Source organism: Oncorhynchus tshawytscha, linkage group LG05 (genome assembly GCF_018296145.1).
Source record: "Oncorhynchus tshawytscha isolate Ot180627B linkage group LG05, Otsh_v2.0, whole genome shotgun sequence".
NCBI lineage: Eukaryota > Metazoa > Chordata > Actinopteri > Salmoniformes > Salmonidae > Oncorhynchus > Oncorhynchus tshawytscha.
Window position 1 is genome coordinate 27,319,091 of NC_056433.1, and position 19,374 is coordinate 27,338,464.

General features: G+C 40.9%; 1 protein-coding gene across 2 annotated transcripts; it reads left to right on the forward strand.

The window, feature by feature from the left end:
* Nucleotides 1–16,935: 16,935 nt before the first annotated feature.
* atp5mj (ATP synthase membrane subunit j) lies at nucleotides 16,936–18,635 on the forward strand. 2 transcript variants are annotated; one of them, XM_024420541.2, is made up of 4 exons: nucleotides 16,936–17,047; nucleotides 17,659–17,782; nucleotides 18,148–18,168; nucleotides 18,475–18,635. In XM_024420541.2, exons 2-4 carry the CDS (start codon nucleotides 17,659–17,661, stop codon nucleotides 18,486–18,488), a joined length of 159 nt encoding a protein of 52 aa, XP_024276309.1. In that variant the 5' UTR covers nucleotides 16,936–17,047; the 3' UTR covers nucleotides 18,489–18,635. The 2 variants fall into 2 exon arrangements, with proteins under 2 accessions (XP_024276309.1, XP_024276310.1); XM_024420542.2 differs by lacking the exon at nucleotides 16,936–17,047 and adding an exon at nucleotides 17,502–17,556.
* The last annotated feature ends 739 nt before the right edge of the window (nucleotides 18,636–19,374 follow it).

A 19,374-nucleotide genomic window follows, 5' to 3' on the forward strand; every position in this document is an offset into this window, starting at 1 on the left:
TCAAACTCAGTACCTCTTTGCTTGACATCATGGGAAAACCAAAAGAAATCAGCCAAGACCTCAGAAAAACAATTGTAGGCCTCCACAAGTCTGGTTCATCCTTGGGAGCAATTTCCAAATGCCTGAAGGTACCACATTCATCTGTACAAACAATAGTATGACGCAGCCGTCATACTGCTCAGGAAGGAGACGCGTTCTGTCTGCTAGAGATTAACGTACTTTGCTGCGAAAAGTGCAAATCAATCCCAGAACAACAGCAAAGGACCTTGTGACGATGCTGGAGGAAACAGGTACAAAAATGTCTATATCCACAGAAAAACGGATCCTATATCGACATAACCTGAAAGGCCGCTCAGCAAGGAAGAAGCCACTCCTCCAAAACCGCCATATAAAAGCCAGACTACGGTTTGCAACAGCACATGGAGACAAAGAAGTACTTTTTGGACAAATGTCCTCTGGTCTGATGACACAAAAATGGAACTGTTTGGCCATAATGACCATTGTTCTGTTTGGAGGAAAAAGGGGGATGCTTGCAAGCCAAAGAACACCATCCCAACCGTGAAGCGTGGGGGTGCTTTGCTGCAAGAGGGACTGGTGCACTTCACAAAATAGATGTCATCATGAAAAAATAAAATTATTTGGGTATATTGAAGCAACATCTCAAGACATCAGTCAGGAAGTTAAAGCTTGGTCGCAAATGGGTCTTCCAAATGGACAGTGACCCCAAGCATACTTCCAAAGTTGTGGAAAAATGGCTTAAGGACAACAAAGTCAAGGTATTGGAGTGGCCATCACAAGCCCTGACCTCAATCCTATAGAAAATTTGTGGACAGAACTGAAAAGGCGTGTGCGAGCAAGGATGCCTACAAACCTGACTCCATTACACCATCTCTGTCAGGAGGAATGGGCCAAAATTCACCCTACTTTTTGTGGGAAGCTTGTGGAAGGCTACCTGAAACGTTTGACCCAAGTTAAACAATTTAAAGGCAATGCTACCAAATACTAATTAAGTGTATGTAAACTTCTGACCCACTGGGAATGTGATGAAATAAATACAAGCTGAAATAAATCATTCTCTCTACTATTATTCTGACATTTCACATTCTTAAAATAAAGTGGTGATCCTAACTGACCTAAGACGGGGAATTTTTACTAGGATTAAATGTCAGGAATTGTGAAACGCCTTAGCCAAATACATTTAAACTCAGTTTATGTAAACTTCCGACTTCAACTGTATATGTATGTGTGTGTAAAAATGTGTATACACACACACACAGTGCATTTGGAAAGTATTCAGGCCCCTTCCCTTTTTCCACATTTTGTTATGTTATTTCCTTATTCTAAAATGGATTACATGTTTTTTTCCTGATCAATCTACACACAATACCCCATAATGACAAAGTGAAAACAGGTTTTTAGACATTTTAGTACATTTATAAAAATAAACATATCCCTTAGATAAGTATTCAGACCCTTAGCTATGATACTCAGGTGCATCCTGTTTCCATTGATCATCCTTGATGTTTCTACAAGTTGATTGTAGTCCACCTGTGGTAAATTCAATTGATTGGACATGATTTGGAAAGGCATACACCTGTCTATATATGGTCCCCCAGTTGACAGTGCATGTCAGAGCAAAAACCAAGCCATGAGGTCGAAGGAATTGTTCGTAGAGCTCCGAGACAGGATTGTGTCGAGGCACAGATCTGGGAAAGGGTACCAAAACATTTCTGCAGAATTGAAGGTCCCCAAGAACACAGTGGTCTCCATCGTTCTTAAATGGAATACATTTAGAACCACCAAGACTCTTCCTTGAGCTGGCTGTCCAACCAAACTGAGCATTCGGGGGAGTAGGGCCTTTGTCTGGGAGGTGACCAAGAACCCGATGGTCACTCTGACAGAGCTCCAGAGTTCTTCTGTGGAGATGGGAAAACTTTCCAGAAGGATAACCATCTCTGCAGCACTCCACCAATCAGGCCTTTTTTGTAGAGTGGCCAGATGGAAGCCACTCCTCAGTAAAAGGCACATGACAGCCCGCTTGGAGTTTGCCAAAAGGCGCCTAAAGGACACTCTGGTCTGATGAAAGCAATATTGAAGTCTTTGGTCTGAATGCCAAGCGTCATGTCTGGAGGAAACCTGGCACCATGATGAAGCATGGTGGTGGCAGCAGCATGCTGTGGGGATGTTTTTCAGTGGTAGGGACTGGAAGACTAGTCAGGATCGAGGGAAAGATGAACAGAGCAAAGTACAGAGAGATCCTTGATGAAAACCTGCTCCAGAGCGCTCAAGATCTGACTGCATCAAATGTTCAACTTACCACAGGACAACGACCCTAAGCAAACAGGCAAGAAAATGCAGAAGTGGCTTCGGGACAAGTCTCTGAATGTCCTTGAGTGGCCCACCCAGAACCCGGACTTGAACCCGATCTAACATCTCTGGAGAGACCTGAAAATAGCTGTATAGCGACGCTCTCCAACCCACCTGACAGAGCGTGAAAGGCTCTGCAGAGAGGATTGGGAGAAACTCCCCAAATACAGGTGTGCCAAGCTTGTAGCGTCATACCCAAGAAGTCTCAAGCCTGGAATCGCTGCCCAAGGTGTTTCAACAAAGTACTGATTTAAAGGGTCTGAATATTTATATGTAAATGTGATGTTTCAGTTTTACATTTTTAATAAATGTGCAAATGTTTCAAAAACCTGTTTTTGCTTTGTCATTATGGGATATTGTTTGTAGATTGATTAGGGGGAAAAGCTCATTTTAGAATAAGGCAACAAAATGTGGAAAAAGTCAAGGGGTCTGAATTCTTTCCGAATGCACTGTGTGTGTGTGTATGTATATTTGATGGCAGTGTTTTGAAAAGTCTTATTGAAACATGTTCTCAGAACGTTATTTAATTACCTTCAAATAACCTAGAATTTCTGTTCTCAGAATGTTAATTAAACCTCCCAGGAAAACATTCAGGGATCCACAGTAAAATGTTCTCAGAACCTCCCTGCAACCTAAAAATGTACGTTCTCTGCACATGAAAAATGTTCACTTCCATTCCCAGAACGTTAAAAAATCTAGAATATTTAGATCATAATGAAATAAATTCCATGTTCAATCAATTGAGTTACATTTTTCTAATCATAGGCTGCTGTCTGTAGCCTATTTTTTGCATATAGCCTATACTGTATTTGAAAAATTGGGGTAGGGTTGTAGAGAATCGAAGGACCATGAATGTAATACGAATCCTTGGGTGCTGGCTTAAGGTCGAAAGCAACAGAATGTCCGGTCGGAACAAAGATGATGCGGATGTCCAGGTTAAGGGAAGTTTAATGGAAGAAGATGTCCACCTCACACACACATCTGACCACTCAGGGTTCAGATAACTGAGAATCATGTCCAGTGCGAACTGACATTGACTATGGTTGTTTAGATGCACTCACAATTAAACATCAGACATACAGGGATTCAGTCCACAGGAGGGAACGTTCAGCAGGAGGGTGAACTGTGAAGTGCTCATCAGGATGGGGAAAGTGTGTTTTCTGACCACACAGCATGCTGGGGTCATAGGCTAACTGAAACTGAAGTCCTGGTAATCAAGGCCACTGATAGGCTGAAGGAGATGTGGTGATTATTATTTGGCGTGACCTTGACCATTAAGACACTAACAAAAGTGGGGGTCCTCTAAATGGGAGACTAAGCGCCCGACTAAAACTAACCATAAAGGATGGCTAGAATCAGCTGACTGAAGCTGGCCGTTTGTAAGGCCAATTTAAGAATTACAAATACATTTGCAACTTTGAAGTCAACTATGTTCTGAAATTATCTGCGTTCTCAAAGACATATTAATATCTTGGTTCTGTTTAGCACTGATCTTCTGTGTATAAAGTGACGCGAAAAAACTAACAAAGCAGTCGGAAAATAATGAGCATTTTGAAGTGTAACTTTAGTAACAATGATTTTGGAAAACATTTCAGAGATTTAACAATGCTCTTCTGAAGGTTCTAATGATTAACTGAGCCTTAAAATGCTTTTGGGAAACCGTGCCCTGCTGGTTTTTTCTTGTGTGTTTTTTGCTTGCAATCAAGGTTATTGTTGCACCTACACTACCGGTCAAAAGTTTTAGAACACCTACTCATTCAAGGGTTTTTCTTTATTTTTACTATTTTCTACATTGTAGAATAATAGTAAAGACATAAACTATGAAATAACACATATGGAATCATGTAGTAACTATTTGAGATTCTTCAAAGTAGCCACCCTTTGCCTTGATGACAGCTTTGCACACTCTTGGCATTCTCTCATCCAGTGTCATGAGGAAGTCACCTGGAATGCATTTCAATTAACAGGTGTGCCTTGTTAAAAGTTCATTTGTGGAATTTCTTTCCTTCTTAATGTGTTTGAGCCAATCAGTTGTGTTTTGACAAGGTAGGGGGAGTATACAGAAGATATCCCTATTTGGTAAAAGACCAAGTCCATATTATGTCAAGAACAGCTAAAATAAGCAAAGAGAAACGACAGTCCATCATTACTTTAAGACATGAAGGTCAGTCAATACGGAACATTTCAAGAACTTTGGGCTTTTCTTCAAGTGCAGTCGCAAAAACCATCAAGTGCTATGATGAAACTGGCTTTCATGAGGACCGCCACAGGAATGGAAGGCCCAGAGTTACCACTTTTAGAGGATAAGTTCATTAGAGTTACCAGCCTCAGAAATTGCAGCCCAAATAAATAGTTCACAGAGTTCAAGTAACAGACACCCCTCAACAGCAACTGTTCAGAGGAGAGTGTGAATCAGGCCTTCATGGTCGAATTGCTGCAAATAAACCACTAATAAAGGACACCAATAAGAAGAAAAGACTTGCTTGACCCAAGAAACACGAGCAATGGACATCAGACCGGTGGAAATTTGTCCTTTGGTCTTTAGTCTAAATTGGAGATTTTTGGTTGCAACCGCCGTGTTTTTGTGGGAAGCGGTGTGGGTGAACGGATGATCTTTCCCACCGTAAAGCACGGAGGTGGTGTGTGGGTGCTTTGCTGGTGACACTGTGATTTATTTAGAATTCAAGGCACACTTAACCAGCATGACTATCACAGCATTCTGCAGCGATACGCCTTCCCATCTGGTTTGGGCTTAGTGGGACGATCATTCATTTTTCTACAGGACAATGACCCAACACACATCCAGGCTGATGACCTGGCCTCCACAATCCCCCGACCTCAACCAAAGTAATCTCCCCTTAGTATCGTTTTAAGAAATCCAGAGGTTTTGTAACAGATTTCCTCCTCTTCATCTGAGGAGGAGTAAGGATCGGACCAAAGCGCAGCGTGGTAAGTGATGATATTTAATTAAAACTCAGAACACGAAACAATAAATGACAAAGTGAATTTACAAAACCGAAACAGTACCGTGTGGCCCAAACACTCACACAGAAACAAACACCCACAAACCAAAAGTGAAACCCAGGCTACCTAAGTATGATTCTCAATCAGATACAACTAACGACACCTGCCTCTGATTGAGAACCATACTAGGCTGAACACAAAAACCAACATAGAAAAACAAACAGACTGCCCACCCCAACTCACGCAGACCATACTTAAACAAAGAATAAAATAACAGAACTATGGTAAGAATGTGACAGGTTTATTCATTGCGTCTTGCAACACAAACTATTTAACGTTTAAGAAGCAAACGGAAAGAAATGGGGCGGGACCGACCTGAATTTGTCCAATAGTAACACGTTTTCGTTGCAAAATGGTTTCTGTTTGGCGTAAACAGTTTCTGTTGTGCAATGTTTTGCTCTGGAACTGTCATAATGAATACACCCCTGCACTAACATGCATTAAGTTCTGCCTCGCAGTGTTTATATAACAAAACTGAAATCACCATGCCATGAATCCATCTTACATTTAATACATGACGGCCGTCAATTTGAATATTTATGATCATTGTGAAACATTTAATATAATTTCAACTGTATTAAATTGTATAAAATCTTTGAGAAATCCATCTTTCAAATTATGCTACTGGATGAAGGTGACGTGGAGAAAATTTAGAAAAATGACCTTGTTTTGTCAATTCTTGTCCTAATCCATAGCCTTATAAAGCAAATAAATGTGTAACTTGTTACCATATATGGTGAGTGAGGGGTGTTTACTAAGCGGAGCTCCAATGCTCATGCATATGCACTCAATTTTACAAAAATGTCTGATTTATAAATGAAAGATTATGGTTGATTTACGACACTTTATACATTCGTACAAACATTTTATAAAACATGCATACTCACATTTTGAGAACAGATCTTATGCACATATTTAGTATGAAATCGAAGCATTTATGAGGCCCGATTCCACGAGGTCTTTTGTTGCAGACCTGTTGGGAAAAGGATCAGGTCTGTATCAGATATGCCAAATTATTGGAATTGGGTTGGCTAGGTAAACATGCCTATGTTCTATACATATCTAAAATTTAAAGAATTGTATTTGGTACAAAGAATTTCCTATGTTCTAGATCTCTGCTGAATCTGGTAATGAATGATGGAATTGTTTAGTAAATTGAGACTTAACTTCTTGGTGTCACTAAATTGTCATGGTCAAGACATATTGATTAAATTGTTGTAAAGATGGGGAGAGGTCTGTCTGATGAAGAGATGCGCAGCATTTTTAACATCACAGTCGACCAAACAAGTACTGGTTATACTGGTCAAGTGCCGCAAAGAAGGACCTAGAAAAGCTGCAGCTGGCCCAGAGCAGAGCAGCATGCCTTGCCCTTCAATGTACCCAGAGTGTCAACAGTCTAATGTCAATAGTGTGCATGTCCATCTCTCTTGGCTCAAAGTAGAGAAATTGACTGCATCAAGTCTTGTTTTTGTGAGAAATGTTGTTGAAAATTCCAAATTGGCTGTATAATCAATATACATATCATTCTGACAGACTTAAGCCTCCAGGGGTCTCTTCACAGTTCCTAAATCCAGAACGAATTCAAGGCAACGAACACTATATAGCGTTCTCAGATTATTCAAGCAAACAGCAAAATTAGCTTTAAAACACAAAACAACACCTCACAGTACAATGCCTCTCTGACCTGGATAGCTCTTAGACATACAGTGCCTTCAGAACGTATTTATACCCCTTGACTTTTTCCACATTTTGTTGCGTTACAGCCTGAATTTAAAATGTATTAAATTGTGATTTTGTGTCACTGGCCTACCCACTATACCCCATTGTGTCAAAGTGGAATTATATCATTTTTAATGTTTTCAAATTCATAAAAAATGTCAAGCTGAAATGTCTTGAGTCAAGTATTCAACCCCTTTATTATGAAAAGACTAACTTCAGGAGTACAAATGTGCTTAACAAGTCATTCAAAAATCATGTTAAACACTATTATTGCACACAGAGTGAGTCCATGCAACTTATTGTTGCATGGACTTAAGTTGCATGGACTCACTCTGTGTGCAGTAAGTGTTTAACATGATTTTTGAATGACAACCTCATCCCCACACACAAAATTATCTGTAAGGTCCCTCAGTCGAGCAGTGAATTTCAAACACCGATTCAACCAACGGGATGCTGGTCCATATGGACTCCAATGCTTCCCTCAGTTGTGTCAGTTTGGCTGGATGTCCTTTGGGAGGTGGGCCATTCTTGATACATACGGGAAACTGTTGAGCGTGGAAAAACCCAGCAGCGTTGCAGTTCTTGACACACTCAAACTGAAGTGCCTGTCATCTACCCCGTTCAAAGGCACTTATATATTATGTTTGCCAATTTATCCTCTGAATGGCACACATACACAATCCATGTCTCAGTTGTCTCAAGGCTTAAAAATCTTTCTTTAACCCGTCTCCAAACCTTCATCGACACTGATTGAAGAGGATTTAACAGGTTACATCATTAATAAGTTATCATAGCTTTCACCTGGTCAGTGTATGTCATGGAAAGAGCAGGTGTTCCTAATGTTTTTGTTGCTCACCAAGATTATATTGAATGTTCCTGAGTGGCCTGGTTACAGTTTTGACTTAAATCAGGTTGAAAATCTATGGCAAGACTTGTAAATGGCTGTATAGCAATGATCAACAACCAACTTGACAGAGCTTGAATAATTTTTTAAAGATTAATGCAAATATATAATCCAGGTGATTTACCCAGAAAGACTTCCAGTATTTGTAATTGCTGCCCAAGGCGATTCTAACATGTATTGACTCAGGGGTGTAAGTACTTATATAAATTAGATATTTCTGTATTTCATTTTCAATACATTTGCAAAAATGTCTAAAAACATGTTTTCACTTTGTCATTTTGGGGTATTGTGTGTAGATTAGTGAGAGAAAGCAATTTAATTTGAATTCAGGCTGTAACAAAATGTGGAATAATTCAAGGGGTATGAATACCTTCTGAAGGCATTGTATGTACTGTATGTGTGCTGATGTGTGGATAACTCAGCAATCTGTGTAGCTGTCAGTGGGACCTTTTCTTGGTTCTATTGTTGTTATTTTAAATGTGTGTAGTTCAGTCCTTGAGCTGTTCTTGTCTATTGATGTTCTGTATTATGTCATGTTTTGTCCACAGGAAGGGTAGCTGCTGCTTCAGCAAAGGCTAATATAAAATAAAAAAATAAAATAAAAAATACTATACTAAAAATAAAATACTAAATACTATACCAAAAATAAAATACTAAATACTATACCATCAGTCAGAGAGAGTTAAACAATCACCTCAAAGCTTCCCTATCATAAATGTTATATCAATTGAAAACCATGTTAGAGGCTCCGTATGTAGAAATCACTCTGCTGTGTTGGCCTAATTTCAGTTTGTATCAAAACGAGCAATGTTGTGTAGCGCAGTGGTTTTCTAAACCCCAGAGGTTTCACAATTTTGTTGTAGCCCTGAATTAGCTCACCTGATTCACCTATTCAAGGGATTGATGATTAGTTGACAAGTTGAATCAGGTGTGCTTGCTGTGGAATAGTTCCAATACATGGAACAGCTGGGGGGCCCAGAGGAGAGGTTTGAATCTCTCCGGTGTAGCTAATCATTGTACAATCTAAACCATTGTGAAATATATTTTCAGTAACCAATCTTTTTATTTTCAGCTGTTTGAAGCTAGAGCACAAAACCGAAAGTAAAAAGACACAAAAGCTAAACTTAAGGATGGGAAGCATAGAAATAGCTATGGGCGAGACGATACCAGTATTGCAATACTCGTTACTATCGTGGCAAGGAAACAAAAAACAAAGCAGATTTAACTAATTTAGGAAAGCACCCCTAATGTTGAGAATAAACATCATGTTGTCATCCAGTCACATTTATTTTGCAAGCTATAGCATGCAATATTTTACATACAGCAGGTTTTTAAAAGACCAAATAGTTTGGAAAAATATTGCGATACTGGAATTGTCACAGCCCTAGAAATAGTGTACAAAGCATGGATCTACCATTTGTCAGACTTTCTTTCACTGAGGATGACAGATCTATATCTCAAAATTCTACATGAATTTGGTCAGGCCACATACAGTGCCGAGTGAAAGTTTACACACCCCTTGCAAAGTTTACATTATGATGCCTTAAAATGAAATCTAAAAATGTATTCAATTGAATTGTTATCCTATTGATCTACACAACCTGATCAATGAAGCAAAAGGAAAAAAAAGGAAAAGATTCTACATTTGATTGATTTCGGAAAGCAAGTCTTCACACCCCAGAGTTAACCCTGAATTGAACTGTGAGAATTCTCATGCTGTGATGATTTTTACAACCATAGCGTAAAAATCCTCACACAATTGAATTGTGGGGATTTTTAGGCTGTGAGGAAGTGTTTTTGAGGAAGTTTTGCTAACATCGGTTCGGCTGTTTCCATTCATGAAATCTGTAGCCAGAAGTAAATAATGGATTATTGTGGCTTCTGTCACAATGGGCATTCAGCCACAATTTAAGGTAAGAGGAATTTGACCCAAATATAGATTTAGCATTAACTACCCCCTTTAAGTCTAACAAATCAAATCAACGTTTTTGTTACGTGCGCCAAATACAACAGGTACAACCTTACAGTGAAATGCTTACTTACAGGCTCTAACCAATAGTGCAAAAAAATGTATTAGGTGAACAACAGGTAAGTAAAGAAATAAAACAACAGTAAAAAGACAGGCTATATACAGTAGCGAGGCTATAAAAGTAGCGAGGCTACATACAGACACCGGTTAGTCAGGCTAATTGAGGTAGTAATGTACATGTAGATATGGTTAAAGTGACTATGCAAATATGATGAACAAAGAGCAGCAGTAGCGTAAAAGAGGGGGTGGTGGGTGGCGGGACAAAATGCAGATAGCCTGGTTAGCCAATGTGCGGGAGCACTGGTTGGTCAGCCCAATTGAGGTAGTATTTACATGAATGTATAGTTAAAATGACTGCATATTTGATAAACAGAGAGTAGCAGCAGTGTGAAAGAGGGGTTGGGGGGGCACACAATCCGTGTAGCCATTTGATTAGGAGTCTTATTGCTTGGGGGTGAAAACTGTTGAGAAGCCTTTTTATCCTAGACTTGGCACTCCGGTACCGCTTGCCATGCGGTAGTAGAGAGAACAGTCTATGACTGGGGTGGCTGGAATCTTTGACAATTTTTAGTGCCTTCCTCTGACACCGCCTAATGTAGAGGTCCTGGATGGCAGGCAGCTTAGCCCCAGTGATGTACTGGGCCGTACGTCATGCCCTCTTCACGACTGTATTGGTGTGTTTGGACCATTCTAGTTTGTTGTTGATGTGGACACCAAGGAACTTGAAGCTCTCAACCTGCTCCACTAAAACCCAGTTGATGAGAATGGGGCGTGCTCGGTCCTCCTTTTCCTGTAGTCCACAATCATCTCCTTCGTCTTGGTTACGTTGAGGGATAGGTTGTTATTCTGGCACCACCCGGCCAGGTCTCTGACCTCCTCCCTATAGGCTGTCTCGTCATTGTCAGTGATCAGGGGTACCACTGTTGTGTCGTCTGCAAACTTAATGATGGTGTTGGAGTCGTGCCTGGCCATGCAGTCGTGGGTGAACAGGGAGTACAGGAGGGGACTGAGCACACACTCCTGGGAGCTCCACTGTTGAGGATCAGCGTGGCAGGTGTGTTGCTACCTACCCTCATCACCTGGGGGCGGCCCGTCAGGAAGTCCAGGATCCAGTTGCAGAGGGAGGTGTTTAGTCCCAGGATCCTTAGCTTAGTGATGAACTTTGAGGGTACTATGGTGTTGAATGCTGAGCTGTAGTCAATGAATAGCATTCTCACATAAGTGTTCCTATTGTCTAGGTGGGAAAGGGCAGTGTTGAGTGCAATAGAGATTGCATCATCTGTGGATCTGTTTAGGCGGAATGCAAATTGGAGTGGGTCTAGGGTTTCTGGGATAATGGTGTTGATTTGAGCCATTACCAACCTTTCAAAGCACTTCATGGCTACCGACGTGAGTGCTACAGGTCTGTAGTCATTTAGGCAGGTTGCCTTTGTGTTCTTGGGCAAACGGACTATGGTGGTCTGCTTGAAACATGTTGGTATTACAGATAACAGATGTTGTTATTACAGGAATCACATACCCAGCACCATCACACTGGGGAACAACAGGGACTCTGTCCACTTTTACGGCATGCCCAAGCTGTGCAGGAACTCTGGCCAACTGAGCCATCTGGCCGCAGCCTGTACAGCCATAATCTGTAAAATCAGCAAAGGCTTCAGAATGCAAATCAACATGACCCTGCAACCTGTGATGGAGGTAGGGGCACTACTACCGAACCTGCCCCTTTTCTACGCTGAACAGGCCAATGCCACAAACCCCCCACCCCCTCTGCCAGACAACAACAACATGAAGACCCAGACCACCCGACCACCTGTCCCCCTCCACACACTCCTTAACGCCCCTGACCCCTCTCCCATACCCCACAGCCCCTGATTCCTCTCCCCCACTCCTTAATGCCCCTGATCCATCCCCCCTAACCCAAATTTGAACCAATAATACACATCTATGTTTGGGGAAAATCAAGGCCTGACAAGACCAAAAAAAGACGTCAATGGACATCGGCGTAGGTCCGTGCTCAGTGGATACCCTCAATGTAATGACCTTGCTGAGAAATCTCTGCAGATTGCTAATTCAAAAGCAGACGAGAGGCCCCTACCTCAGTCTCCTTGAGTACCACAACCTTCTAAATCAAATCAAATGGTATTGGTCACATACACATGGTTAGCAGATGTTAATGTGAGTGTAGCGAAATGCTTGTGCTGCTAGTTCCAACAGTGCAGTAATATCTAACAAGTAATCTAACAATTCCCCAACTACCTAATACACACAAATCTAAAAGGGGTGAATGAGAATATGTTAATATACAGTGGGGCAAAAAAGTATTTAGTCAGCCACCAATTGTGCAAGTTCTCCCACTTAAAAAGATGAGAGAGGCCTGTAATTTTCATCATAGGTACACTTCAACTATGACAGACAAAATGAGAAAAAAAATCCAGAAAATCACATTGTAGGATTTTTAATGAATTTATTTGCAAATTATGGTGGAAAATAAGTATTTGGTAACCTACAAACAAGCATGATTTCTGGCTTTCAAAGACCTGTAACTTCTTCTTTAAGAGGCTCCTCTGTCCTCCATTCGTTACCTGTATTAATGGCACCTGTTTGAACTTGTTATCAGTATAAAAGACACCTGTCCACAACCTCAAACAGTCACACTCCAAACTCCACTATGGCCAAGACCAAAGAGCTGTCAAAGGACACCAGAAACAAAATTGTAGACCTGCACTAGGCTGGGAAGACTGAATCTGCAATAGGTAAGCAGCTTGGTTTGAAGAAATCAACTGTGGGAGCAATTATTAGGAAATGGAAGACATATAAAACCACTGATAATCTCCCTCGATCTGGGGCTCCACGCTAGATCTCACCGCGTGGGGTCAAAATGATCACAAGAACGGTGAGCAAAAATCCCAGAACCACACGGGGGGACCTAGTGAATGACCTGCAGAGAACTGGGACCAAAGTAACAAAGCCTACCATCAGTAACACACTACGCCGCCAGGGACTCAAAGCTGCAGTGCCAGACGTGTCCCCCTGCTTAAGCCAGTACATGTCCAGGCCCGTCTCAAGGCCCGATCTGTCATTCTTATTGAAAGCAAGTCTAAGAAGTGGTTGATCTGTCCTGTGTGCACAATTTCTATGCTTCCAATTCTTAAGTTTATTTTTTACATCTTTTACTTTCGGTTTTGTACACAAGCTTCAAACAGCTGAAAATACAATATTTTTGGTTATGGAAAAGATTCTTCACATCGGTTTTGATGGTACATGGATTATCTACACTATACTTGCTTGTTTCGTCACATAAACTGCATTCAGCCAAACTATTAGAATTTTAGCAACCAGGAATTGGTGGAGCTATTTCTACATACCTGTCTCTGATAGCTATAGGACCACAGAGACACAAATTGTATCCTGTATTATTGTGCATGTTTATCTTACATGCTGGTAGCCTGGAACAAATGTTATGGATAATGAATGTGCACTTTTCAATGGCAAACTACGAAAAACACTGCCGTAGCTAGTAAAAGCAATAGCAACGGAGATTCTCTAAATTATGGACCATCTCTGATAGCTATAGTACCGCAGAGACACATTGTATCTAGAAAATTCGATGACACTGAGGTGAAATATAGCACATTTCTTTGCTTTTTTAATTGGTATTTCATCACCTGCCAAACACAAATTTCAAATGGCCCTACTCCTGAAAAAGTTAATTGGGCTGGATAAACTTAAGTGGACTTGACCTGAGTATCATTAGCCGGAGCCCAAAGTAATATGATTCTGCCAGACTCGGGAAGAGCTCGGTCTGCTTGAAGCCCCCAGAGTCTCAACCGGAATAGGCCAAGAGTGATGACTGGGTACAGTATGCCACGAAACCCTAATCCATTTTGGTCCGCACTGCCAGCTATTATTTGCCAACTGTGCTAAGCTGAATCATGCAAACCCTGATGAAAAATAACGTTACTCCAATTTTAATAATTGTAATTGTTCTAGTGTCTTATATCTAATGGGTGCATGGCCCACAAACACTATGCACATGATTATAGAGATTTAAACCATAAACCAGATATCAACCAAAATGAGACGTATTTTACATTACTTATTTTTCACGTCTTAATATGGTTGTGATCTGGTTATAAGACGTCCCGACCAGATTTCAACCAGAAAAAGACGTCTTTATCACGTCACATGCCCACTGGGTTGCTATTTGGTCAGGAAGCCAGCAACCTTCCCTTAGGAATAATGGCAAAAAAAAGTGTGTTGGCATAGGCTACCAGGTATTTTCAGACACACCCTCTTATTGCTGAAAAAACTCAGCAAAAAAAGAAACATCCCTTTTTCAGGACACCGTCTTTCAAAGATAATTCGTAAAAATAACTTCACAAATCTTCATTGTAAAGGGTTTAAACACTGTTTCCCTGCTTGTTCAATGAACCATGAACATGCACCTGTGGAACAGTCATTAAGACACTAACAGCTTACAGATGGTAGGCAATTAATTAAGGTCACAGTTATGAAAACTTATGACACTAAAGAAGCCTTTCTACTGACTCTGATAAACACCAAAAGAAAGATGCCCAGGGTCCCTGCTCATCTGAGTGAACGTGCCTTAGGCATGCTGCAAGGAGGCATGAGGACTGCAGATGTGGCCAGGGCAATAAATTGCAATGTCCATACTGTGAGGCAGAGCTACAGGGAGACAGGACGGACAGCTGATCATTCTCATAGAGGCAGACCACATGTAACAACACCTGCACAGGATCGGTACATCCGAACATCACACCTGCGGGACAGGTACAGGGTGGTAACAACAACTGTCCGAGTTACACCAGGAACGCACAATACCTCCATCAGTGCTCAGACTGTCCGCAATAGGCTGAGAGAGGCTGGACTGAGGGCTTGTAGACCTGTTGTAAGGCAGGTTCTCACCAGACATCACCAGCAACAACGTCGCCTATGGGCACAAACCCACTGTCGCTGGACCAGACAGGACTGGCAAAAAGTGCTCTTCACTGACGAGTCGCGGTTTTGTCTCACCAGGGATGATGGTCGGATTCGCCTTTATCATCGAAGGAATGAGCGTGACACCGAGGGCTGTACTCGAGCGGGATAGATTTGGAGGTGGAGGGTCCATCATGGTCTGGGGCGGTGTGTCACAGCATCATCGGACTGAGCTTGTTGTCATTGCAGGCAGTCTCAACCCTGTGGAAGTCATCCTAATTCTTCATGTGGTACCCTTCCTGCAGGCTCATTCTGACATGACGCTCCAGCATGACAATGACACCAGCCATACTGCTCGTTCTGTGCATGATTTCCTGCAAGACAGGAATGTCAGTGTTCTGCCATGGCCAGCGAAGAGCCCGGATCTCCCATTGAGCACGTCTGGAACCTGTTGGATCGGAGGGTGAGGGTTAGGGCCATTCCCCCCAGAAATGTCCGGGAACTTGCAGGTGCCTTGGTGGGAGAGTGGGTTAACATCTCACAGCAAGAACTGGCTAATCTGGTGCAGTCCATGAGGAGGAGATGCACTGCAGTACTTAATGCAGCTGGTGGCCACACCAGATAATGACTGTTACTTTTGATTTCTTTCAAACCATTAGTATTGGTGATCCAAATAAATTCCTAAACCAGCCATGACTGAATGAAAATGAATTGGTAGCCAGCTGCATTATCCACAGGTCTCCTGGAGATGCATTATTAGGGTATTTTTGACTTGGTTAGCAGTGTAGTTAGGTTAGGTTTAAAATCACATTTTAAGAAGATAATTTGTAGACATAGGCGGGGTTTATGACGACCAGGTAACTGCTAGTGACTATCAGGCACAACTACAATATAAAGTGTTTTTTCTCAAAGTTGCCGGGATGTCACGTGTCCTACTTATATCAGTACACTCGTAACAACCTAATTATTACGGAACATATTAGATCAAATAAACCACACATAGCAAATAATCCATAAAAAAATGGTTAACCAAAGTCGACACATTGACCTCCATTCAAAACCTCCTCGCTTGGTGAGCAAAGAAAATACTAAAATAACGCTACCTGCTAGAGAAGACAGATTTTGGGCCCTCTCGATTCGCCTCTTCCTCTCGGGAATAAAGCATTTAGTCCACTCAGTAACAGGAGACAGGTTTCCATTTACCGAAGTTTATTTGACAAAAGCAATGTCACAACAACAATAACAAAAACATTGCCACATGTGTAATGGAAATGACAGATATAGGAGAAATTTTCTAAAGATCAAAAACATTGTTATCTGTTCGACAGGGGTGGATCATTCGGTTGTCTTACTTTCTTTATTGCATCACTATGATGGAAACTGTTTTTCGAATAAATGATTTGCGGGATAAGGATTGGCCTGACTTTCAAGAATGCCGGAATTGCTTTGCCTTGCTTTTCTGGTTGGCAGAATGCAAGTTTCACCATCCAATTATTTCAGATCTACAGGAGTGCAAATTTCACCATGGCACGGACTGTAGTAATACGTTATTAGAATATGGAAAATAATTGTTCAGTTAATTTTGCATTATAACCATGCTGTCTTCCGCGGGCTACCTGAGACATGAAACAGATAGGTGGGAAGGAATACAGGCTGTCTCAATTTATTAATGCGCAATTAGCCTCTATGCATAATGGGAACACTTCAACCACCTAATTTTTATTCGACACTGTGGGTTTTTACAAATCAATCCTTTTTTTAGGTCTTGTGAAACAATTACCTCCAGTTGTCTTTATTGCAAACTTTCTAAATGTCGACAAAAAAAATCACTGGACAAGTTAATGAAACAGCAGATTTTCTGTTATATCGGTGGGTCGAGTGCTTTTGCTGGATGATAAATCGTGGCTACCACGGGGAGGCGATGTGGCTAAATCTGTATGTGCATTCTACTATCTCTCTGCTTGCTGCAAAAGAAGAAAACTGGTATCCCAGCACGCTCTGCGACACACCATACATTGTTTTCGTTGGAAAGTGACCTTCTTCGCACCGGGCATCACATACTGAAGGTAAGGCCCTACAAATATATTTTATTATGTCTGCAAACCAATACCTAGTGAAAAAATATAAATTAAATATGTCAGATTACCTTGTTTAAAAAATATATATATCAGGTTTACCTACCCGTGCCAGCAACCTCTGCATGAGGCCCAACGTTAGCGAGCAAACTGGCTAACATTTAGTTGCAGGAATTTAGCCTTGCGTGATTGTGTAAATGTAGCTAGCTAGTTTTTTCTGTTACTTTTGACACAGACATACATACTAACTAGTGTGCCTTGATAACGTAAGTTGACACTTGTAACAGCCATGTATCAGGACAACTGGGTAACGTTAGCTAAGGAGGCGGATATGGTTGAAAGTCATGCGACGTCCTCTGCTTCAACGGTAGTTCTGTTCGGTGGGCATATACCATATTGCGTGCTCGGCTATACAGCTAACGCTAGCTAACAATCTTTCACCTAGGCGTCTCTCACCTCCCACGTACTACAAGCTAGCCAGCTGTAGTGGTACTGCTAAGGTACACTTGTTCCAAGTTAATTTCCTTCCATTGCTGGACCGACCCTGTTTTTTTGCCTGGAAAATAAATCTATTTGACAGAATTCTGTTATTTTTCACACAGATGGCAGGGCGTGTATTTTCAAGCTGGTGGGCCAAGATGAGCCCTTACTACACTGGGGCGTACCAGGAGATGTGGGTCGGCCTGGGTGTCATGACATACCTGTACTACAAAGTCTCTTATGGGGGTGAGTTGTCTACTGCTAAACTGAATAAAAGTTTGACACCAAAACTTCTGAAATCGTAGTACTGTACTATGTCTTCATTCATTTGAATAGTTGGTGGCTGTGGGCAATAATGCGTGAAGCATTATCTTTCATTCTTGGTAAGGCACACCAGACTTGAAGAGGATCAACTTTAGTAACTGAACAAGATCTTTACATCAGTGATTGGAGAAACTGTATCATGCAGCAGCAGAACACTACTGCAATTTCAGAATGGGCTTTTTAATGGCGCGTATTAACTTTGTACAGGGCTAGTACACCTGTATTTGGATAATGTATGCGTTTGCTTTTTAACATCTATTGTGTCCTTCTCCCTTTTCTAACTTTAGGAAAGAAAGCAGTTAAAGGAAGTAAGTGCAACATGTTTTCTATTTGGCATTTCTTATTCAAGTTTACTGGGATACCTACATGGCAGATTTGCATGTTAAAACAGCTATACATGAGCATGTTCATGGAATCAATGAAAACAAAACGTTTTTACTTAATGATCTATTAACCAACATTTCATGAGATGACACTGCGGCTATCTTACTGCCTATGTTGCTGCAGTAGGTAGTGTAACACCTGACATTAATAAGCTAACTTGAACAACATCATACGTTTTAAGTATTTTGCAATAGTCTGTATTGCATTGACTTTTTTTTTTTTTTTTTCAGAGCCTGCACATTGATTTCATCACTGCTGAGCGGTCACCCCCTTTCCCCATGTGAAATAGCACCCCATGTGAAGCAGCTCAATTTACACCATAATGTCTGTCCATATTGTCTGTTTCTATGGAACAATAAAATGGTCTACTGAGATCACTAGAAGGATGATACATTTTTGCCATTGTATTCAGTGATCATTTTAATCTCATCAACGGGTTCAAAAAGATGGGTATATGTTAAGTTAGTCAACACATTTTTCTATTAAACCATTGACTTTATTTTAAGGTATACATATTAGCAATATTTGTAGTTATTTAAGGTCTTAGGTTTATTAGGATTTAAGTTATTTGTTATGGAAATGTAAGTAATGTAGTTCTGGCCAATCCTTAATATCCTCTTTTATCTATAATGAAGGCATATTTATAGTTTAAAGGGCAAGTTAAACAGAAAACACTCCTATGCTTTGTTTACACAGGCAGACAAATAAAATAAAAAATCCTACTAATTGGTTTTCAGATCAGCTCTGATTTGGTCAAAGGACTAATTAGTGGAAACTCATTCTGTGTATGCTGTCTCAATGGACATAGTAACTCTTCCCTATTCTGAAGTGTGACCATATTTTTAATTGTAAACATGGGGCAGACCTATTTTTCAACTGTGGCTGACATTGTAGTTGATTCTTGACCACAGTCATGTGCGACTACCTCTTAATCACCCACTTCTACAGGTGGAAAATGGGAGACCCTGGATAAAAATAAGTTTTAAATGCTTATTTGTTAGCGAAGGACACATTCAACCCAACGAATCTAATGGTATAGATTTTGTTGATCAAGGAAGCTTCTGCAGCATGCCTTCTGTCTAACGAGGGATCATCAACTATATTCAGCCAGGGGCAGATTTTTTTTCCTT